This window comes from Spermophilus citellus (genome assembly GCF_964194105.1).
Source record: "Spermophilus citellus genome assembly, chromosome: 6".
Lineage (NCBI taxonomy): Eukaryota > Metazoa > Chordata > Mammalia > Rodentia > Sciuridae > Spermophilus > Spermophilus citellus.
Genome location: NC_138187.1, coordinates 22,753,750 through 22,775,001, shown reverse-complemented (window position 1 = coordinate 22,775,001; position 21,252 = coordinate 22,753,750). Strand labels below are relative to the sequence as shown.

At 38.1% G+C, this 21,252-nt stretch overlaps 1 protein-coding gene across 2 annotated transcripts in view; it reads left to right on the top strand.

The window, feature by feature from the left end:
* Window positions 1–21,252, top strand: part of SEPTIN14 (septin 14) — a 55,479-nt gene that overhangs the window by 15,343 nt on the left and 18,884 nt on the right. For both annotated transcript variants that reach the window (XM_081298382.1, XM_081298383.1), the window contains exons 6-7: window positions 1,510–1,668; window positions 10,560–10,656. In XM_081298382.1, coding sequence (XP_081154508.1) covers window positions 1,510–1,668; window positions 10,560–10,656 — 256 coding nt within the window. The remainder of the gene's footprint in view (window positions 1–1,509; window positions 1,669–10,559; window positions 10,657–21,252) is intronic.

Sequence of the window (21,252 nt, the reverse complement as noted above, 5' to 3'; positions counted from 1 at the left end):
ACATTCATAGTCTAGGACACCATTTTTTATTTAACTCTGTGGTGATCTGTTATTTCAGGCTGTTTTACAGGTGCGGGAAATCTCTAGCTTTGACAGGTACAGTTGCTAAACAGATGGGTAAAGATGACTGTTCATTCCTGGTGTTCCCTTCCAGGCTTTAAGTTCTCTGTGTCATAGTGTGTTTTCTTCACTGAACATGAACACCTGGGAATTGCTGACATAGAAAGTTTCCATTTTCATAAATGGATCATTTACTGTCACAACAAAATGTCTTTTCCAAGTTTCCTTACCAACACAATTCCAAAACTTCACTTTAGACTTGAATCTACCACCAATTATCTGCTCTTTACTCTGGAAAATATTATTTGTACATATTGAAACCATTCCAAAATTTGAACATCTATGTTATAATATTAAAACCTTGGATTTTCTCCAGGAATTAAAAATGGTGTGCTTTGAGAAATCCAAGCATTCTACCTAAAACTGATATTCATTTATTTATACTATATAGATTTTAACATGTGCAGATATGATTTAACAAGATATTTTAACAGTAATATCATATACTTTTGAATTTTTCATATTGTTATTTCCTACAAAGTTATTTGAATGTAAATACATGAAGAAAATTGTGATCATTTTATATAACTAGGAAAATGCTTTTAAGTAAAAATTCAAACTCAAATATGCAGAAATTTGACTCAAATGTGGAAATAATTTCTTTATGCAAATTATTATTGTACATGTTTGTTAGTGAGGTCTTCCTACTCTCTCTCTGTCACACACACATCCCCCCCCCCCCCCCCCCCGCGCCAACACACATGCAAGTTGGCCAATAAAGTTTGGTAACCAGGGCTGGGGATGTGGCTCAAGCGGTAGCGCGCTCGCCTGGCATGCGTGCGGCCCGGGTTCCATCCTCAGCACCACATACCACCAGGGATGTTGTGTCTGCCGAGAACTAAAAAATAAATATTAAAAATTCTCTCTCTCTCTCTCCTCTCTCACTCTCTCTTTTTAAAAAAAAGTTTGGTAACCAAAAAATATCTACATTATTTTCATGTGGTGTTTGAAAAATATAAGCAAATCTATCTTCAGGGGCATATAGGTAGGACAAGAATGTGTAAAAATGGGAGACTGATTAATTTGTATCCATCGGTGATTGCATGATTGACAGATGAAAGGAAAATTCCATCCTTTCCTCAATTTTAATGAAAAGTGTCTTGCTCTTTTTTAACTCTGTTTAATAAGAAATAAAACTGATAACAAAGTAAACAGTCCATCTGATTCTATTGCTTAAACTTTACTAACTTCAAATGTGTTGGAAGTGTAAAAGAGTTTAAAAGAGAAATAAAATTGAGACTTTGGGAAACAATTTTGTAAGGAAGAATTGACAGCCAGTGATTATGCAGTTACACAGATTTATTTCCAGAGCCTGTGAGATTTAGACTGTGAAAACTACAGAATGAACAACAAATATTCAAGGTCAAATTTTGTCTTCCTTCTTTGTAGGTGAACATTATACCATTGATTGCTAAAGCAGACACAATTTCTAAAAACGACTTACAGAAGTTTAAGAGTAAGATAATGAATGAATTGATCAGCAATAACATCCAGATATATCAGTTCCCATCAGATGATGAAACTACCGTTCAAGCAAACTCCTCAACTGTAAGCTCCTAGTTGTTGAATAATAATTCTGTGTGTGTATGTGTTTATATGTGTATGTGTGTGTGTGTGTGTGTGTGTGTGTGTGTGTATATATATATATATATATATATAAAAAGCTGTAAGTGGCCACATACCTTTATTTTTTATTTGTTTCATGTGGTGCAGAGGATTGAACCCAGTGCCTCACACATGCCAGGCGAGCACTCTACCGCTGAGCTCCAGCCCCAGCCCTAATAAATCTGTTTTAAAGGTGGAAATGAAGTACAATTTCTGTTACACTATTAGAAAAAGACAATTACCTGTAAATTACAGAGACAATAAATCATATATACTATATATATGAAAAATCATATTATATATTTCTAAAATCCAGAGTGGGGGAATGTTTTATTTTCCTGATTTTGAAAAATTTTGCCAAGAATCAATTAATTTTTAGCATCTTTATTTAGATTTAGTGTAATATCACACAGCTCGCCCACTTAATTTCTATAATTCAGAGATATTTACTTGCAGATCTATGCAGCCATTTTGACAGATTTAGAACATTTTTTATCACTTTAAAAAGAAATCCCATATATATTAGCTCTTCTTCTACTTACCCCCCAGCTCTACCTTTCCTGCCCATTTCTGAGCAACCACTAACTTACATTGTATTTCCATAGGCAGATTCCTCTGTTTTGAACATTTTACATGAATGGAATCACATATGTCACTTTTTATATTAGTCTTCTTTCTCGTAGGATAATGTTTTAAAGGTCTATCAGTATTGCAGCATGTATTCATTCCTTCCTGTGGCCAAACATCATTGTATGGATATATCACATTTTTACCCATTCATCAGTTGAATGGATATTTGAGTTTATTCCACATTTTGGCTATTAAAAAGAATGTTGCTATGGACATTGGTGCAGAGGTATTTGTGTGGGAATTTAAAAAAAATTATTTATTTTAATGAGGTATATATGACAGCAAATTGCATTTTGATTCATTGTACACAATTGCTGCACAACTTTTCATTTCTCTGATGTTACACGATGTAGTGTCACACCATGTGTGCAGTTGTACATGTACCTAGGGTAATGTGGGAATGTTTTTATTTCTCTTGGGTATGTATTTTGCCTAGTAACAGAGTTGTTGGAAACGGTTCAATCACTTGAAGAACTGCTAGGTTGATTTAAAATATACCTCCACCCACTTATAATCCCACCAGGAGTTACAATTCCTTCATTCCCTTGCCCTGATTGCCACTGTCTGATTTTAGTATAGCTAAGCCAGTAGGAATGAAGTGGATACCATCTGTGGCTTTAATTTTCATTTCCTAAAAACTAAAGATGTAGACCTTTTTTTCATAGGCTTATGCATGTTTGTGTATATTCCTGGGAGAAAAGTCTATTCATAGCCTTTGCTCATTTTTAGATTGAGTTTTCTTTTTATGATAAATTATAATAATACTTTATCTTTTAATTTCATTCTTTTTTTCCATGTTGATGTGTAATATCATAAGTTATTCCTCCCATCTAACTGAATTTTGGTAGCCTTATTAAACATCTTGAAATCCCTAATTCCCCCTGAAGTTCTAGTAGTTGCTACTTTACCTTCAGTTTGAGAGAAAACATGTAATACTTGTCTTTCTATATCTTAATAATAATTTAACTTTATATAGTATCTTCTAGTCCCATCCATTTTGTTGCAAATGGCAGAATTTTATTTTTAACAATGGCTGAATAGTTTACTTTTTTTGAGTGGGTTTTCTTTTTCTTTTAGGTTTTAAATAGTTGAATTCTTTCTTTTTTGGTTATTACTACCACCAGAGGAATCGCTGGCAAGGATTTTCTCCCATTCTGGATGCTCTCTCTTCACATTATTGTTTTCTTTGCTGTGCAGAAGCTTTTTAATTTGATGGCATTCCACTTAATGATTCTTGGTTTTATTTCTTGAGTTTTATGGGTCTTGTTAAGGAAGTTGGTGCGTGTGCCAGCATGTTGGAGTGTTGAGCCTGTTCTCTTCCAGCAGTTACAGGTTTCTGGTTTAACTCCCAGGCCTTTGCTCCACTTTGATGTGACTTGTGCAGGTGAGAAATAGGGGTCTAATTTCCTTCTTCTACATTTGACTATCCTGTTGCACCAGCATCACTTGTTACAAAGGCTGTCTTGTCTCCAACATATGTTCTTGGCAACTTTGCCAAGGATGACATGACTGTATCTATGTCACCGTGTTTTCTATTCTGTTCTGTTGGTCTTTATGTCTGTGTTTATGCCAACACCAGGCTGTGTTTGTTACTGGAGCTCTGTACCATAATTAGAGATTAGGTATTGTGATGTGTTTAGAATTGCTCTTATTTCTCAATATTGCTGTAACTATTCTGGGTCTTTTATTCTTCCACATGAATTTTAGGACTGCTTTCTCCACCCCTGTAAAGAACACTCTTGATATTTTGATGAGGATCACATTAAATCTGTATGTTGCTTTTGGTAATATGGCCATTTAAGCAATACTGATTCTGCCTATCCAAGAACAGGGGATGACTTTCCCTCTTTAAGGCCTTCTTTAATTTTTTTCTTCAGTATTGTATAATTTTTATTGTAGAGATCTTACTTCCTTGATTAGATTTATTCCTAAATATTATACATGTGTAATATAATATATATTTATTAAGTGATGACAATTATATATAATATTGCATACAAATATTATATAGATATGGGTACCAGGGATTGAATTCAGGGGCACTCAGCCACTAAGCCATATCCCCAGCCTTATTTTATAATTTATTTAGAGACAGAGTCTCACAGAGTTGCTTAGTGCCTTGCTTTTGCTGAGGCTGGCTTTGAACTAATGATCCTCCTGTCTCAGCCTCCCCGCTCCCAGCTGCTGGGATTAGGTGTGAGCCACTGCGCTCAGCTAAATATTTTATATTTTTGAGGCCATTGAAGATGAAATTGTTCTTCCAATCTTCTTTTCAGCAGATTAATTATTGGAGCAAAACAAAGTGATTGATTTTTGTAAGTTGATCTTGTGTCCTGCCATTTTATTGCATTTCTGGTGGAGTGTTTTGAGTCTTCTAAGTACATAATTATGTCATCAACAAACAGAGATAGTTTGACTTCTTCTTTTTCTGTTAAATTTCCTTCTCTTTTTTTAAAACTTTTTTTTGTAATTGTAGATGGACAGAATGCCTTTATTTTATTTATTTATTTTTTATGTGGGGTGCTGAGGATCAAGCCCAGTGCCTCATGTATGCTAGGCAAGTGCTCTGCTACTGAGTCCCAGCCACAGCCTCATTTTTCTTCTCTTATTTGATTGCTCTAGCTAGAATACTTTTAAAAAATTTAATTTGTTCTTTTTAGTTATACATGACAGTAGAATATATTTTGATATATCATATATACATGGAGTATAACTTTCCATTTTTGTGGTTGTACATATTGTGGAGTTGTATTCATACATGAACATAGGAAAATTATGTCAGATTCATTGTATTTATTTCTCATTCCCATCCTTCCTCTCTCCACCCCATACAATCTGCTGAACCTCCACTCCTTCCCACCACCTATTGAGAGAGTCAGCATCTACATGTCAGAACATTCAGCCTTTGTTTTTTTTGGGATTGGCTTATTTCACTTATCATGATATTCTCCAACTCCATCCATTTACTTGCAAATGCCATGATTTTTTCTCTTTTAATGCTGAGTAACATTCCATCGTGTATGTACCACATTTTCTTTATACTTTCATCTGTTGAAGGGCACCTAAGTTTGTTCCATAGCTTAGCTATTATGAATTAGGCTACTATAAACATTGATATGACCATGTCACAATAGTCTGCTGATTTTAAGTCTTTCAGGTATAAACCTAGAAGTGGGATAACTGGGTCAAATGGTGTTTCCAGTCCAGGTTTTCTGAGTAATCTCCATGCTGCTTTCCATAGTTGTTATGCCAATGTGCAATCCCAGCAGCAATGTATAAGTGAAACTTTTCCCTCACATCCTTGCCAACATTTATCATTACTTGTATTCTTGATAATTGCCATTCTGACAATTATCTGGGGTAAGATGGAATCTCAGTGTATTTTTTTTAAAGAGAGAGAGAGAGAGAGAGAGAGAGAGAGAGAGAATTTTAATATTTATTTATTTATTTATTTTTTAGTTTTCGGCAGACACAACATCTTTGTATGTGGTGCTGAGGATCCAACCTGGGCTGCACGCATGCCAGGCAAGCGCGCTACCGCTTGAGCCACATCCCCAGCCCCTCAGTGTATTTTTAATTTGCATTTTTTCTAATTGCTAGTGATGTTGAATACTTTTTCATATATTTGTTGACTGATCATATTTATTCTTATGTGAGTGTTCAGTTCCTTTGCAAATTTATTAATTGGGTTATTTTTTTTGTTATTAAGCTTTTTGAGTTCTTTATATATCCTGGAGATTAATGCTCTATCTGAGGTGCAGTGGAAAAGATTTTCTCCCATTCTGAAGGCTTTCTTTTCATGTTATTGTTTCCTTTGCTGTGAAGAGTTAGTTCTTTGATACCATCCCACTTATTGATTCTTGATTTTACTTCTTGTGCTTTAGGAGTCTTGTTGAGGAGTTTTGTTCTTAAATTTGGCTAGAGTTTTAAGAACTATATTGATTGGGAGAGTTGAGAGTGGACATCTTTTTCTTATTCCTGATTTTAGAGGAAATGTTTTCATTTTTCTCCATTTAGTATGATGTTGGTCTTGTCACATATAGCCTTATTCCTAGTTTTTTCATTTTTTTTTGCATGAATAAATGCTGAATTTTGTTGAAAGCTTTTTCTACATCTATTGAGATGATCATGTAATCTTTGTTCTTAATTGTCTTTATGTGGTGAATTACATTTATTGATTTTCATATGTTGAAACAACCTAAAATCCCTGGGATGAACAATCAAGATCATGAGGTACAATCTTATTTCTAGCTTATTGGAGTAACATTTTTCAGAGTAGTTTCTGATGATCCTCCAGATTTCAGTATTATCTGTGGTGGTTTCTCCTTTCTCATCTCTAATTTTGTTCCTTTGAGTCTTATCTCTCTTTCTTTTGGATATTTGGCTGAGGGCTTATCAATCTTGTTTATTCTTTCTAAGAACTAACTCTTTATTTCATTGATCCTTTCTGTTTTTTATTCTGTTTCATTAATTTTGGCTCTCATTTTAATTATGTTCTGTTTTCTGATTTTGGTATTAGTTTGTTCTTCTTTTGGGAAATACAAAGTTTTAAATATTCAAAAAGTGGTATGAGGAAAAGAAGGAGTTTGCAAATGATGGCCATAAGGAATGAGTAGCAAAAAGCCCCTGAATATAATATAGCAAACAGAGAGAGAAAGAGATAACAAGAGAGGGAAGAAAGAGAGAAAGTAATGAGAGGAACAAAAACAGGGTAAAATAACAAAGAAAACAAAAACAAAAACAAAAACAAAACCACATGAAAAGTCCTGACTCTCCAAAGTCAAAACGAGGCAAATTACAAACGGGTGAAAATGATAAAAATGAAAGAAAAAAATATGAATATGTATACACACACACATCCTCAAAGCAATCAGCTCTGTGAGAACACATACACACACACACAAACACACATCCTCAAAGCAATCAGTTCTGTGAGAACACACACACACACACACACACACACAGACAGACATCCTCAAAGCAGTCAGCTCTGTGAGAACACACACACACACACACACACACACACACACACACAGAAAATGGAAAGAGAAAAAAGGGAGAGAGTCTTGAGGAAAATGAAAGACTGTTTCCACTGACATGATCAGAACCCGTGACATGGGGAGGTTCACTGCCCACACATTGCCCCTCTTTCCATTTCTCCTTGGCTGGATACCTTTGAACAGAACAAGGGCTGGGCTCCTCAAAACTGATGTTTGTGTTGGTCACCAAGAAGCCAGCAGAGTGACCTGGAATGGAAGCTGAAGGCAGCAGCTCTTGGCTTCCCTTATCCCCAGAACAGGACAGGACAAATGGGAGCATCACAGCTGGAGCCCGGTCTGGACACACCAGTCAATGCCCCCAGGGCAACGCTGGTGTGGAGCACTAACCAGGAGGGGCCAGTGGCTGGTGTGGGCTCTAAGCATCCTGGGAACTTCGCCAGATGGTGTCAAATCCATCCCTGCTGCAGGGCAGACGCTGGTCTGGATGTCTGGGTCTCAGTGACCTCCAGAACATTCCACTCACGGAATGGGGGAGTTAACTCTGCCATCTCCTATGTTCCACAACATTGGGCTTGGACTTTCCAGGAGCAGACCTGGAGTTTCTGGCCTTGCCCAAGCTGTTGGCATGCGATGCCACAAACACAGGGAAAGAAAGGCTCTGTCCCCAAGGGGGAACCTGGCTTGGGCTGCCTTGGGTTCTGGGCTTGCTGTGCCTGTTTGAATAGGCTTGGTTGGGCACATTCTAGACCCCATGGCAGGTGCTCACTGGGACTCTTCAATGATTTTTGTGGATGCCCAGGATCTAGCTCAGGGGGCTGCAGCTCACCACTTCAGAATGGCCCCCCATCTCAGCTTCTCCCCTGCGGCCATGAGACAGGCACTTTAATCATAGCTGATGGCAGCCTCTGCAGGGTTAGGTTAGACTGCCTCTTGGCCACAGGTTCTCCTGTGCCAAATGTAGGTAGAGTGCTTTCCCCTCTCTGTGTCCCTCTCCTTCCCCTCTGCAGTGAACCATTCAGAGCTCCAGAGCTTCTGTGTCTCCATGATTCTTCTTCCATTGCTGAACTCTAGCTGATGCCCTCCATTACCATCTTGCTGAGAAGCAGGGCTCCTGCTGTTGAATCTCAGGTCATGGAGCAGCCGGGACACACACTTACTTTCACCAATGGTCTCACCGCCCACAACCTTACCACTTAGCACTGCTGTTGCTTTATCCCATAAGTGTTGGTGTGCTGTTTTTAAATGTCCACTTGTCTCAAGTTGCTTTATAGTTTCTTTTGAGATTTCTTCTTTGACCCATTAATTGTTCATGAGCGTGTTCAATTACCACATATTTGTGTATTTTCCACTTTCTTCCTGTTACTGACTTCTGGTTGATTCTAGTCTGTTCAGCTCTTTCCTGGGTGTGTGGATAGGTCTAATTACTTTCATGTTTTTGAGATTCTGGAAGAGAAAATTAAAGTTTATCTTCTCTGTTATTTTTTTTAATATTTATTTTTTAGTTATAGGTGGACACAATATCTTTGTCTTATTTTTATGTGGTGCTGAGGACTGAACCCAGTCCCTCACTCACACTAGGTGAGTGGTCTCCCTTTGAGCCACAACCCCAGCCCCTCTTATCTGTTCTTAAGAGTGCCTTTGGATTCTTTTTCTATACCTCCTCCTGAAAATGAAGTCAGTTTTTGGGAAAATGTTAGATGCTGTCTGCTTTATGGCCTGATTCTCCACTCTGGCAATGTAGCTGAGGCAGGCTCTGGAGTTTTGGGTGTGGATATTAGGTTTTTATTGAGTGTTGCCACACTGTGTTAACCAGGAGCTCAGAGGGAAGGGACAGCCATCAGAGTGCCTTTGTTCTGCCTCACCAGGCAATGAGCCACTGCCCCTGAGCTGGGCCAGGCTTTTCTGTTTGCTGCATACAGAGAATACCACCTATTCCTTGAATGGGGATTGAGCAGTTCTAAGGAGCGTCCTCTCTTCAAATGCCAGGGACTTTGCCTCAGGAGAGGACTGGGAATGCAGCAGGTCTGGGAGAGAATGCCAAATTGTCTCTAGTATCAGGACAATACTGTAGAAGATTTAATTCTTTGTGTCAATTTATTAATGTGAGTAAATATCTAAAATATTATTTAATATTTGAAAGGTAAACTTTGGAGACAGTCTTAGCTTTTCTACACAATTCGTCTGTCTTTCCAGAGACTATTAACTTGTCCTTTACCGAGTCAGAATCATTGTGAAGAACGTTGCTGACAGGGTCTAGACTATGAGGTGACGACTGATAGATGTTAGTTCTTTTTCTTTCATTTTTTTTTCATATGTTTCATACCCTATTAATTTAAAAATACTTAAGGTAAACCTATTTCTTGATTGAACAGCTGAATAATGTAAAAATTTTCCCTTATATTATGTTAATTTTTCTTTATGACTTATCTTGAAAATTTCAATCTCTCCTGTGTTATATATACCTCTGAGAACTCAATTATAGGAAATGATTTTTATCATGACCAATTAAAAGACTAATGCTAAGTATTACATCTTTAACAAAATGTTTAATAATTTTAAGCATAGGAATTTCCCTTATTTCAAAATTCTTTTTTAAAAAATTTTTATACTTTATTTTATTTATTTATTTTTGTGTGGTGCTGAGGATCGAACCCAGGGCCTCACACATGCTAGGTGAGTGCTCTACTGCTGTGCCACAACCCCAGCCCCAAATCAAAATTCTTATGTAGACATATCTGTCTATATAACATCTAAATGACCACAAGTCTATCTTGCGTACTGTCCAGAATCGTTTTGCCTGTATTTTTCCTTCTTACTCTGCTTATCATCCTCTCAGATATTCCATGAATTGCACTTTATTTTTCAGGCCCCCTCTGATTCTCATGATCTCGAGTAGCCCTTTGTGCTCCAAATCATGTTTAGAATTCACTGAGTTGTATATAGTGTTGTGTTGCTCACAGCAGGTTGTCTTGCTTTAGGTAACAAAAGATGGTTTTCAATTGTTTGAACATCCTGAAATTAAGTCTTTCAGAAATCAATTAGCAAATATTTTCTGCTAAGTGTTAAAATAGAATGCAAGGTATATCCCTTGTTTGATTGATTTCTTGTGATATTTTCATCTTTGCTATTCCCATAACAAAAAGAGCAAAATAGTAAGCAGTGCTGTTAAGAGAGAATTCAATTTGTATCATTCTTCTTTTCTAGGGAGTGCTCCCATTTGCTGTGGTGGGGAGTATAGATGAGGTGAAAGTTGGAAAAAGGATGGTGAGAGGCCGTCATTACCCCTGGGGAGTTTTGCAAGGTAAGTGCCATGAAGGAGGGGAGATCTGGAGTGAGGTCACATACCCTGTGTGCAACGTGGTCTCAACTGCTTGTACTTGAACTAGCCTTGGCAACTCTCGCTGGCTGTAATGAATGCTTACTAGTGAGAAAAACAGGTTCTCCTTCATTTAAGCCAATTCTTACTGTGATTATGATCCATTCTTTTTTTATTGGTTGTTCACAACATTACAAAGCTCTTGACATATCATATTTCATACATTAGATTGAAGTGGGTTATGAACCCCCAATTTTACCCCAAATGCAAATTGCAGAATCACGTCGGTTACACATCCACTATTTTACATAATGCCCTATTAGTAATTGTTGTATTCTGCTACCTTTCCTATCCCCTACTATCCCCCCTCCCCTCCCCTCCCATCTTCTCTCTCTACCCCATCTACTGTAATTCATTTCTCTCCTTGTTTATTTTCCCATTCCCCTCACAACCTCTTATATGTAATTTTGTATAGCAATGAGGGTCTCCCTTCATTTCCATGCAATTTCCCTTTTCTCTCCCTTTCCCTCCCATCTCATGTCTCTGTTTAATGTTAATCTTTTCTTCCTGCTCTTCCTCCCTACTCTGTTCATAGGTGCTCTCATTATATCAAAGAAGACATTTGGTATTTGTTTTTTATGGATTGGCTAGCTTCACTAAGCATAATCTGCTCTAGTGCCATCCATTTCCCTGCAAATTCTATGATTTTGTCATTTTTTATTGCTGCATAGCACTCCATTGTGTATAGATGCCACATTTTGTTTTATCCATTCATCTATTGAAGGGCATCTGGGTTGGTACCACAGTCTAGCTATTGTGAATTGTGCTGCTAGGAACATCGATGTGGCAGTCTACCACGCGGCCTGCGCAGTGGTTTCATTAATGAGGTTCTAGGCATAAAGTTAGTTAGAAGAGATCGAAATAAAACACACAAACCAGTTACCTTATTTATATTGCTAGGTCCGAGACGGCTCACCTCCCTGGTTCCCGCCTCCAGCCGCCCAGCAGGGCAGCGAGGATTACTCTGGGCTAGCAGGAGAGAGAGAGAGCGAACACGCCTGGGAGTAGCCTTTTATTTGGGGAACAAGAGATTCAGGGGAGAATTCCATCCAATGAAGGTTGAGGGGGGGCTGCACTCCAAGGTCAGGGTCAGTGATTGGGTCCCCGGGGTCAGTGGTCAGGCACACCCCCACACGGATGGGCTCTCTCATCAGGAAAGGGTCGGGAAAGCTCCGACACAGCCAGAGCGCCTCAGGCCCTTAACGGGAGTCACCCAATCACGTGTCAGAATGGCTCCCCACATATTCCCCCTTTCTTTTCTTAACAATGAGGCGGCGGTTCACTCTCTGGAGTTCCTGGATTCTTGATTGGAAGAATCGCTATCCTATAGTTACAATACAAAAGAGAATTAACAGCAAAGAGAATAATCCAATAATGTACCAAGCGGAGTGCTTAAGAATATTTACAGGGTTGAATCCATTTAACTCCTTCAATATTTGGTTAGCCAAAGAAGAAGGATTTGAAAAATCAGCTCTATTATTTTGAATGTCTTGGATATGGTGATGAAGTTCCAGAATATCCAAGCTATTATTACTATTTTGCCAAATACCTAATAAATGGTTTTTAATCTTCTCCCAATCCCAGAGAGAAGCATTGTACTTGGCAGCTGTAACACATACATACTTATAATTAGCATGGCATTTAAGCCTTTCCTTAAATTTTAAGGCTGAAGCTTCATTACCTATGTTTATAACAGTCGCTTCTAAGGCGTTTAATTTAGTCTCAATCCTTTAATCAATATTTACTTGATTACGCAGAGCCTTGGAAGTATTTTGAGCTAAATTATTAAGAAATTTTGCATGCTGAATATTCTGAGACAATGTCAGAGATGCAGAGACAGTTGAGGCAATAAATGAGACCAGTGCTAAAACGCCAACAATTATGACTCCAATAGCACGCTTAGGTCTTGTTAGCTGGGCATGAACTTGCTGCAAGACTTGTAAACCAGCATCAGCATACCATGGCTCTGAAATATTAGCAGGTAATAAAACAAAAGAGGGCTGATGAAGTATCAGCACTCCTTTTCCTCCATTATACCTAGAAATACAATTAGTTAGGTTGCACTTATTACAAGTAACAACATATCTGTCTTCTATCCATTTAACTTTTACATTTCCAATAATTAAAACATAAGGAGATTGGACACAGGCTCTTAAGCCATAGCAAGATCCCTCTTTACAGTTCTTGCCGACAAATTTTGGTAAAGGTTTATCTGTAAAATGTAAATACTCTGAGGCAGCAATTAAATGCCAAATATCTTTTTGAACACCTCCTTCACTATAAGTCAAAATATTACTAACAAATCCTGCAGGTGTCATAGCAGAATTTCTTCATAATTGTCTCTTATCAATTTTTGGAGACCAGTCTAAAATATACCCACTAGCTTTAGACACCTTATGTCGTACAGGAAAGGTATTTACACAATCCATCCATTTAGGAAAGGTGCCAATCTCAATTGTAGAACTATTTGGACAGTGGGGTATCTGTGGAGGTTTTGCAGAAATGACTGGCTTGTTATGGGAAAGTCCCATCTTAATTACTGATCTAGTATTAGGTTTTAAGTCCCCATAAATAGAATTATTTGTCAGTCTAGGTTTACCAATCGCTGTCTTTTCTTCAAATGATACTTTCAGACAGCCAGCATGTTTATCATGTGACCAACATAAAGGTAATTGGGCACTGTAGCCAGAATAATTAAATCTAGTCACATGATTGGGAGTAATATGAGTATCTGTAAATCCTCCCATCATGAATGAGTCATTAGTAAATACTGGAATAGATTCTCCAGTCCACACAGCTGGGTGTACCAGGGGTGGATCTGGGAAATAAGTCCAATAAGTGTCTACTTGATTCCCTTTTACCTGACAGCCCAGTAGGGCAATTACTGTCACTACCATCAAGACTGGGGTCCTGTTCTTTCCTAAGCGTCGAAGTATCTGGGAAGCCTGGGTTGTTAGGTTCTTCACATCTTTCCATGAAATCAGCTTTTCGGCTGGTTCAATCTGGTTTTTCTTCATCTTTTTCCGATATCTCCTCCTTCTGGGTAGTGGCTCCTCCGGGTCGATCCTCAGTCGCTTGAGTCTGGGTTCTATCTCCTCCATGTCTGATAGCATGTTCAGGCACCCAAATAGGACGGAAAGAGCCTTCTGGGAAGATACATGCATTGCCTTTTCCCCACATTATTACCGGGTCTGGGCCCTTCCATTGACCAGTCTGTAAATCTTTCCACAGAACTCTGCCTAAGGGGCCTGTCACTGAGGGAGACATTTGCCTCTCAGCAGCAGTGTGACCTTCTGCGTCACAGTTTAAAAAATTTAAAACAAACAAGGCATGATTAAGGCTATTTTGGGGAGTCACTATTTTATTCCCCCTTTTTAATTTTTGTAATTGAAGCTTAATAGATAAATGAGCTCATTCCACAATGGCTTGACCTTGGGGGTTATAAGGAATTCCTGTTTTATGATTAATTTTAAACTCTTGGCAAAATTGTTGAAAAGAAGAGCTTACATAAGCTGGAGCATTATCTGTTTTAATCTGCATAGGGCACCCTAAAACGGAAAAAGCTGCTAAGCAATGAGAAATTACATGTTGAGTATTTTCCTTAGTACGTGCTGTGGCAAAAATAAATCTAGAATAAGTGTCCACTATGACATGCACATAACATTGCTTACCAAATTGAGGAATATGAGTTACATCCATTTGCCATATCTGATTTGGTTTTAATCCACGGGGATTTACCCCTGATGGCAGAGATGGAGTGTGAATAACACACTTAGGGCATTGGCTTACAATCTGACGAGCTTGTTCTCTGGTAATACTAAATTTTTTACGTAAGCTAGAAGCATTTTGATGATGCAAGGAATGGGAAGCTAGTGCACAATCATACGAAGACATCTGTTGACAAAAAGCTACTAATTTATCAATTTTGTCATTACCTGCAACTAGAGGTCCAGGAAGGTTAGTATGGGCATGGATGTGTCCAATGAAACATGGGTACTTTCGCATTAGCACTGTCTTTTGTAAATTATGAAATAATTCAAATAACTCCTGTGATGAAGTAAATCCAATAACTGAGGTTTCAATATTTTTGGTAACTCCGACTGCATATAAGCTGTCAGAATAGATATTAATAGGCTCATTTGAAAAATAATCTAAGGCACAAATCAGAGCTTGAAGCTCTGCCCTTTGGGCAGAAATATAAGAAGTTTGTATTACCTCTGTGTGAACACGGCTGAAGAAACCTGCCTTACCAGAGTTGGAACCATCCGTGAACACCGATAAAGCTTCCTCTATTGGATGAGAACGTACAATCTTTGGAAAAATAAGTGATGTTTATGATGCAAATTGTACAATCTTATCACGAGGATAATGGCTATCTATCTGGCCAGGAAAATCTGCAAAAGCTATTTGCCAGGAGCTAGAAGTTTGAAAAAGCCAATTAGTCTGTTGAACAGAAAATGGAATAATTATGATATCAGGCTCAGATCCAATTAATTGTAAAATCCTAGTTCTACCTTTAATTACTAATTGAGCTATAGAATCATGAAAAGGAATTAATGTTTTTTGAGGGGAGTGGGACAAATAAATCCATTCAATAACTCCTAATCTTTGCCATATGGCTCCTGTTGGGGTATGCTCAGTTGGAAATATTAATAAATACATTATTTTTTAGGATCTATTCTAGTAAGCTGTGCATTTTTAATTGCAATTTCCACTTTCTTTAAGGCTGCCTTGGCCTCTAAAGTTAGTTGACGTGGAGAGGTTGGAGAAGGATTTCCTTGTAATATCTGAAATAAAGGAGTTAACTCAGAAGTAGTTAGTTTTAAAGATGGTCTTAGCCAGTTAATATCTCCTAATAGTTTTTGAAAATCATTAAGGGTACGTAACTCTTTAACTCTTATCTGAAGATTTTGAGGACGGATTGTACTTCCTTGAATTATCTGACCTAGATATTGAAAAGGAGATACCTTTTGAATTTTTTGAGGAGCTATACATAAACCCATTGCTGTAAGCGAAGTCTCTAACTGAGTAAAAATTTCTGAAAGTACTTCTGGATTAGCATGAGCCAATAATATATCATCCATAAAATGAATAATATATGCATCAGGGAAGCTATTTCTAATGGGATCTATTGCCCGGTCAACATATTTTTGGCACAGTGTAGGACTATTACGCATTCCCTGAGGAAGTACCTTCCAGCAATATCTTTTAACAGGTTCCTTAAAATTAATTGCTGGGACAGTGAAAGCAAATCTTTCACAATCTTCAGGATGTAATCTTATAGAGAAAAAACAGTCTTTTAAATCTATTACCATCAAGCTATAATCTAAAGGAATGGCTGTGGGGGAGGGAAGTCCTGGCTGTAATGATCCCATAGGCTGAATTGCCTGATTTATTGCCCTTAAATCCTGTAGTAATCTCCAATTTCCTGACTTTTTCTTAATAACAAAAATAGGGGTATTCCAAGGACTAAGCGTTGGTTCAATATGACCAGCCTGAAGTTGTTCCTCAACTAATCTATGAATTATTTTAAGCTTTTCCCCTGAGATGGGCCACTGAGAAATCCATATAGGCTCCTCTGTGAGCCACGTGATTTTTTCAGCTGTCTTAGGGATCGGGGAAGTACTCAGGGCCCCTAGTAAAAATTTTGGTTTGGAGTATTTACTAATCTTTGTCGTGGAGACTGGCTTGTAAACAGATATTCTTCCTGAAAGGTCTCCTTATCATCTCCAGGAAAATACCTCTGATTAACTTCCTCAACTGATCTTATAGAATTTGGAGTAACTAATAACAATCCAATTCTAGCTAAAATATCTCTCTTAAAAGCCTTGAAAATCATTAGGGGTTTGTACGGAAACTGTGGTTCCGCTCCGGTAAAATTAAAGATGGCGGCCCCCATGGTCGGCGCGATGACGTCACATTGTGCGACCTCCCCTGGAATTCCTGGGCTTCCACTAGGAGGGAACGCCAGCGGCGGCGAGAAGGCGGGCTGATCCGCGCCATTTGAATCCTCCGCATGGGGCTGCGAGTCTAAGTTCACATTTCTAACCTTGGTCCCTAGTGCTTTTGTTCTTAAACGGCTCAAGGGAAAGGAAATTAACTTACCCTCAGGCTGATTTTCCATTTGAATAGACTTAACAGCTCTTTGAATGCCTTTTAAAAGGTCTTCAGGGGGCCGCGAACTCTGGCCCATATATTTAAAAAGACAAATTTTTTCCTTCCTAATTTCTCCCAAGTAAGTAAATTTGGAGACTCTTGGTCGCAAAACCAAGGACAATATTCACTTACAATCTTTAAGAATTGTAATAACTGAGTTTTCTTTATCTGTTTTCCTTTCTGATTAATTATACTGTCTAAAATAGTCAGATACATTTCCTTATCCGAAGAAGTAGAATTTCCCATTTTAAGTAATTTAACGTCTCTTTCCTTCAATATCTCCAGGTACTTTTGTGACCCAAATGTCACCTCTTCCTTTATCTTTATCTTTATTCCTTATTTTCCTTTATCTTTATTCTTTTCCTTATCTTTTTAGCGCGCGCTCCCACTCAATCTAACTAATCTAGAATGCCCCCCTCTTGGGCGCCAGTTCTACCACGCGGCCTGCGCAGTGGTTTCATTAATGAGGTTCTAGGCATAAAGTTAGTTAGAAGAGATCGAAATAAAACACACAAACCAGTTACCTTATTTATATTGCTAGGTCCGAGACGGCTCACCTCCCTGGTTCCCGCCTCCAGCCGCCCAGCAGGGCAGCGAGGATTACTCTGGGCTAGCAGGAGAGAGAGAGAGCGAACACGCCTGGGAGTAGCCTTTTATTTGGGGAACAAGAGATTCAGGGGAGAATTCCATCCAATGAAGGTTGAGGGGGGGCTGTACTCCAAGGTCAGGGTCAGTGATTGGGTCCCCGGGGTCAGTGGTCAGGCACACCCCCACACGGATGGGCTCTCTCATCAGGAAAGGGTCGGGAAAGCTCCGACACAGCCAGAGCGCCTCAGGCCCTTAACGGGAGTCACCCAATCACATGTCAGAATGGCTCCCCACATGGCAGTATCCTTGTAGCATGCTCTTTCAAGATCTTCAGGGAATAGTCCAAGAAGGGCAATAGCAGGGTCAAATGGTGGTTCCATTCCCAGCTTTCCCAGGAATCTCCAAACTGCTTTCCAAATTGGCCGCACCAATTTGCAGTCCCACCAGCAATGTACAAGTGTACCCTTTTCTCCACATCCTCGCCAGCACTTGTTGTTGTTTGACTTCATAGTGGCTGCCAATCTTACTGGAGTGAGATGGTATCTTAGGGTGGTTTTGATTTGCATTTCTCTGACTGCTAGAGATGGTGAGCATTTTTTCATGTACTTGTTGATTGATTGTATATCCTCCTCTGAGAAGTGTCTGTTCAGGTCCTTGGCCCATTTGTTGATTGGGTTATTTGTCATCTTATTGTCTAATTTTTTGAGTTCTTTGTATACTCTGGATATTAGGGCTCTATCTGAAGTGTGAGGAGTAAAAATTTGTTCCCAGGATGTAGGCTCCCTATTTACCTCTCTTATTGTTTCTCTTGCTGAGAAAAATCTTTTTAGTTTAAGTAAGTCCCATTTGTTGATTCTTGTTATTAACTCTTGTGCTATGGGTGTCCTATTAAGGAATTTGGAGCCCGACCCCACAATATGTAGATCAGAGCCAACTTTTTCTTCTATCAGACGCAGAGTCTCTGATTTGATATCAAGCTCCTTGATCCATTTTGAGTTAACTTTTGTGCATGGCGAGAGAAAGGGATTCAGTTTCATTTTGTTGCATATGGATTTCCAGTTTTCCCAACACCATTTGTTGAAGATGCTATCCTTCCTCCATTGCATGCTTTTAGCCCCTTTATCAAATATAAGATAGTTGTAACTTTATGGATTAGTCTCTGTGTCCTCTATTCTATACCATTGGTCCACCCGCCTGTTTTGGTACCAGTACCATGCTGTTTTTGTCACTATTGCTCTGTAATATAGTTTGAAATCTGGTATCGCTATACCGCCTGATTCACACTTCCTGTTTAGAATTGCTTTTGCTATTCTGGGTCTTTTATTTTTCCATATGAATTTCATGATTGCTTTATCTATTTCTACAAGAAATGCCATTGGGATTTTGATTGGCATTGCATTAAACCTATAGAGAACTTTTGGTAATATCGCCATTTTGATGATGTTAGTTCTGCCTATCCATAAACAGGGTATATTTTTCCATCTTCTAAGATCTTCTACTTCTCTCTTTAGGGTTCGGTAGTTTTCATTGTATAAATCTTTCACCTCTTCTGTTAGGTTGATTCCCAAGTATTTTATTTTTTTTGAGGATATTGTGAATGGAGTGTTTTTCCTCATTTCCGTTTCAGAAGTTTTGTTGCTGATATACAGAAATGCCTTTGATTTATGCGTGTTGATTTTATATCCTGCCACTTTGCTGAATTCATTTATTAGTTCTAGTAGTTTCTTTGTAGACCCTTTTGGGTCTTCTAGGTATAGAATCATGTCATCTGCAAATAGTGATAATTTAAGTTCTTCTTTTCCTATTTTTATGCCTTTAATTTTTTTCGTCTGTCTAATTGCTCTGGCCAGTGTTTCGAGAACTATATTGAATAGAAGTGGTGATAGAGGGCATCCCTGTCTTGTTCCAGATTTTAGAGGGAATGCCTTTAACTTTTGTCCACTCAGAATGATGCTAGCCTGAGGCTTAGCATAGATAGCTTTTACAATGTCGAGGAAAGTTCCTGTTATTCCTAGTTTTTCTAATGTTTTGAACATAAAGGGATGCTGTACTTTGTCGAATGCTTTCTCTGCATCTATCGAGATGATCATATGGTTCTTATCTTTAAGTCTATTGATGTGGTGAATAACATTTATTAATTTCCGTATATTGAACCATCCTTGCATCCCGGGGATGAATCCTACTTGATCATGGTGCACAATTTTTTTGATGTGTTTTTGTATTTGATTCGCCAGAATTTTATTGAGGATTTTTGCATCTAGGTTCATTAGAGATATTGGTCTGTAGTTTTCTTTCTTTGAGGTGTCTTTGTCTGGTTTCGGAATCAGGGTGATGTTGGCCTCATAGAATGAATTTGGAAGAGCTCCCTCTTTTTCTATTTCCTGAAATAACTTGAAAAGTATTGGTATTAATTCTTCTTTAAAGGTTTTGTGAAACTCCGCTGTATACCCATCCGGTCCTGGGCTTTTCTTGGTTGGTAGTCTTTTGATGGCTTCTTCAATTTCATCCATTGATATTGGTCTGTTCAAATTGTGTGTATCCTCCTGACTCAGTCTGGGCAAATCATATGACTTAAGAAATTTATCGATGTCTTCACTATCTTCTATTTTATTGGAATATAGGTTTTCAAAATAATTTCTAATTGTCTTCTGTATTTCTGTGGCATCTGTTGTGATATTGCCTTTTTCATCCCGTATGTTAGTAATTTGAGTTCTCTCTCTTCTTCTCTTCGTTAGCATGGCTAAAGGTCTGTCGATCTTATTTATTTCTTCGAAGAACCAACTTTTAGTTTTGTTAATTTTTTCAATAGTTTCTTTTGTTTCAATTTTATTGATTTCTGCTCTGATTTTAATTATTTCTTGCCTTCTGCTACATTTGCTGTTGTTTTGCTCTTCCTTTTCTAGGGCTTTGAGATGAAGTGTGAGCTCATTTATTTGTTGGTTTTTTCTTTTTTTGAGGAATGACCACCAGGCGATGAATTTTCCTCTCAAAACTGCTTTCATTGTGTCCCATAGATTCCGATATGTTGTGTCTGTATTTTCATTTATCTCTAAGAATTTTTTGATTTCCTCCTTTATGTCTTCTGTAACCCATTGATCATTCAGTAACATATTGTTCATTTTCCATGTGATGTAGGATTTTTCCTTCCTTCTTTTATCATTGATTTCCAGTTTCATTCCATTATGATCAGATAAAATGCAAGGTATTATCTCCACCCCTTTATATTTACTGAGGGTTGCCCTATGGCATAATATATGGTCTATTTTTGAGAAGGATCCATGTGCTGCTGAGAAAAAAGTATATCCATTTGATGATTGTTGATATATTCTATATATGTCAGTTAAGTCTAGGTTATTGATTGTGATATTGAGTTCTATAGTTTCTTTATTCAACTTTTGTTTGGAGGATCTGTCCAATGGTGAGAGAGGTGTGTTGAAGTCACCCATAATTATTGTGTTGTGGTCTATTTGATTCTTGAACTTGAGGAGAATTTGTTTTATGAATGTCGCAGCACCATTATTTGGTGCATAAATATTGATAATTGCTATGTCTTGTTGGTGAATGGTTCCTTTTAACAGTATATAATGTCCTTCTTTATCCCTTTTGATTAACTTAGTCTTGAAGTCGATTTTATTCGATATGAGGATGGCCACCCCTGCTTGCTTACGAGGACCGTGTGCATGGTATATTTTTTCCCATCCTTTCACCTTCAGCCTGTGTATGTCTTTTCCAATCAGATGTGTCTCCTGGAGACAGCATATTGTTGGATTTGTTTTT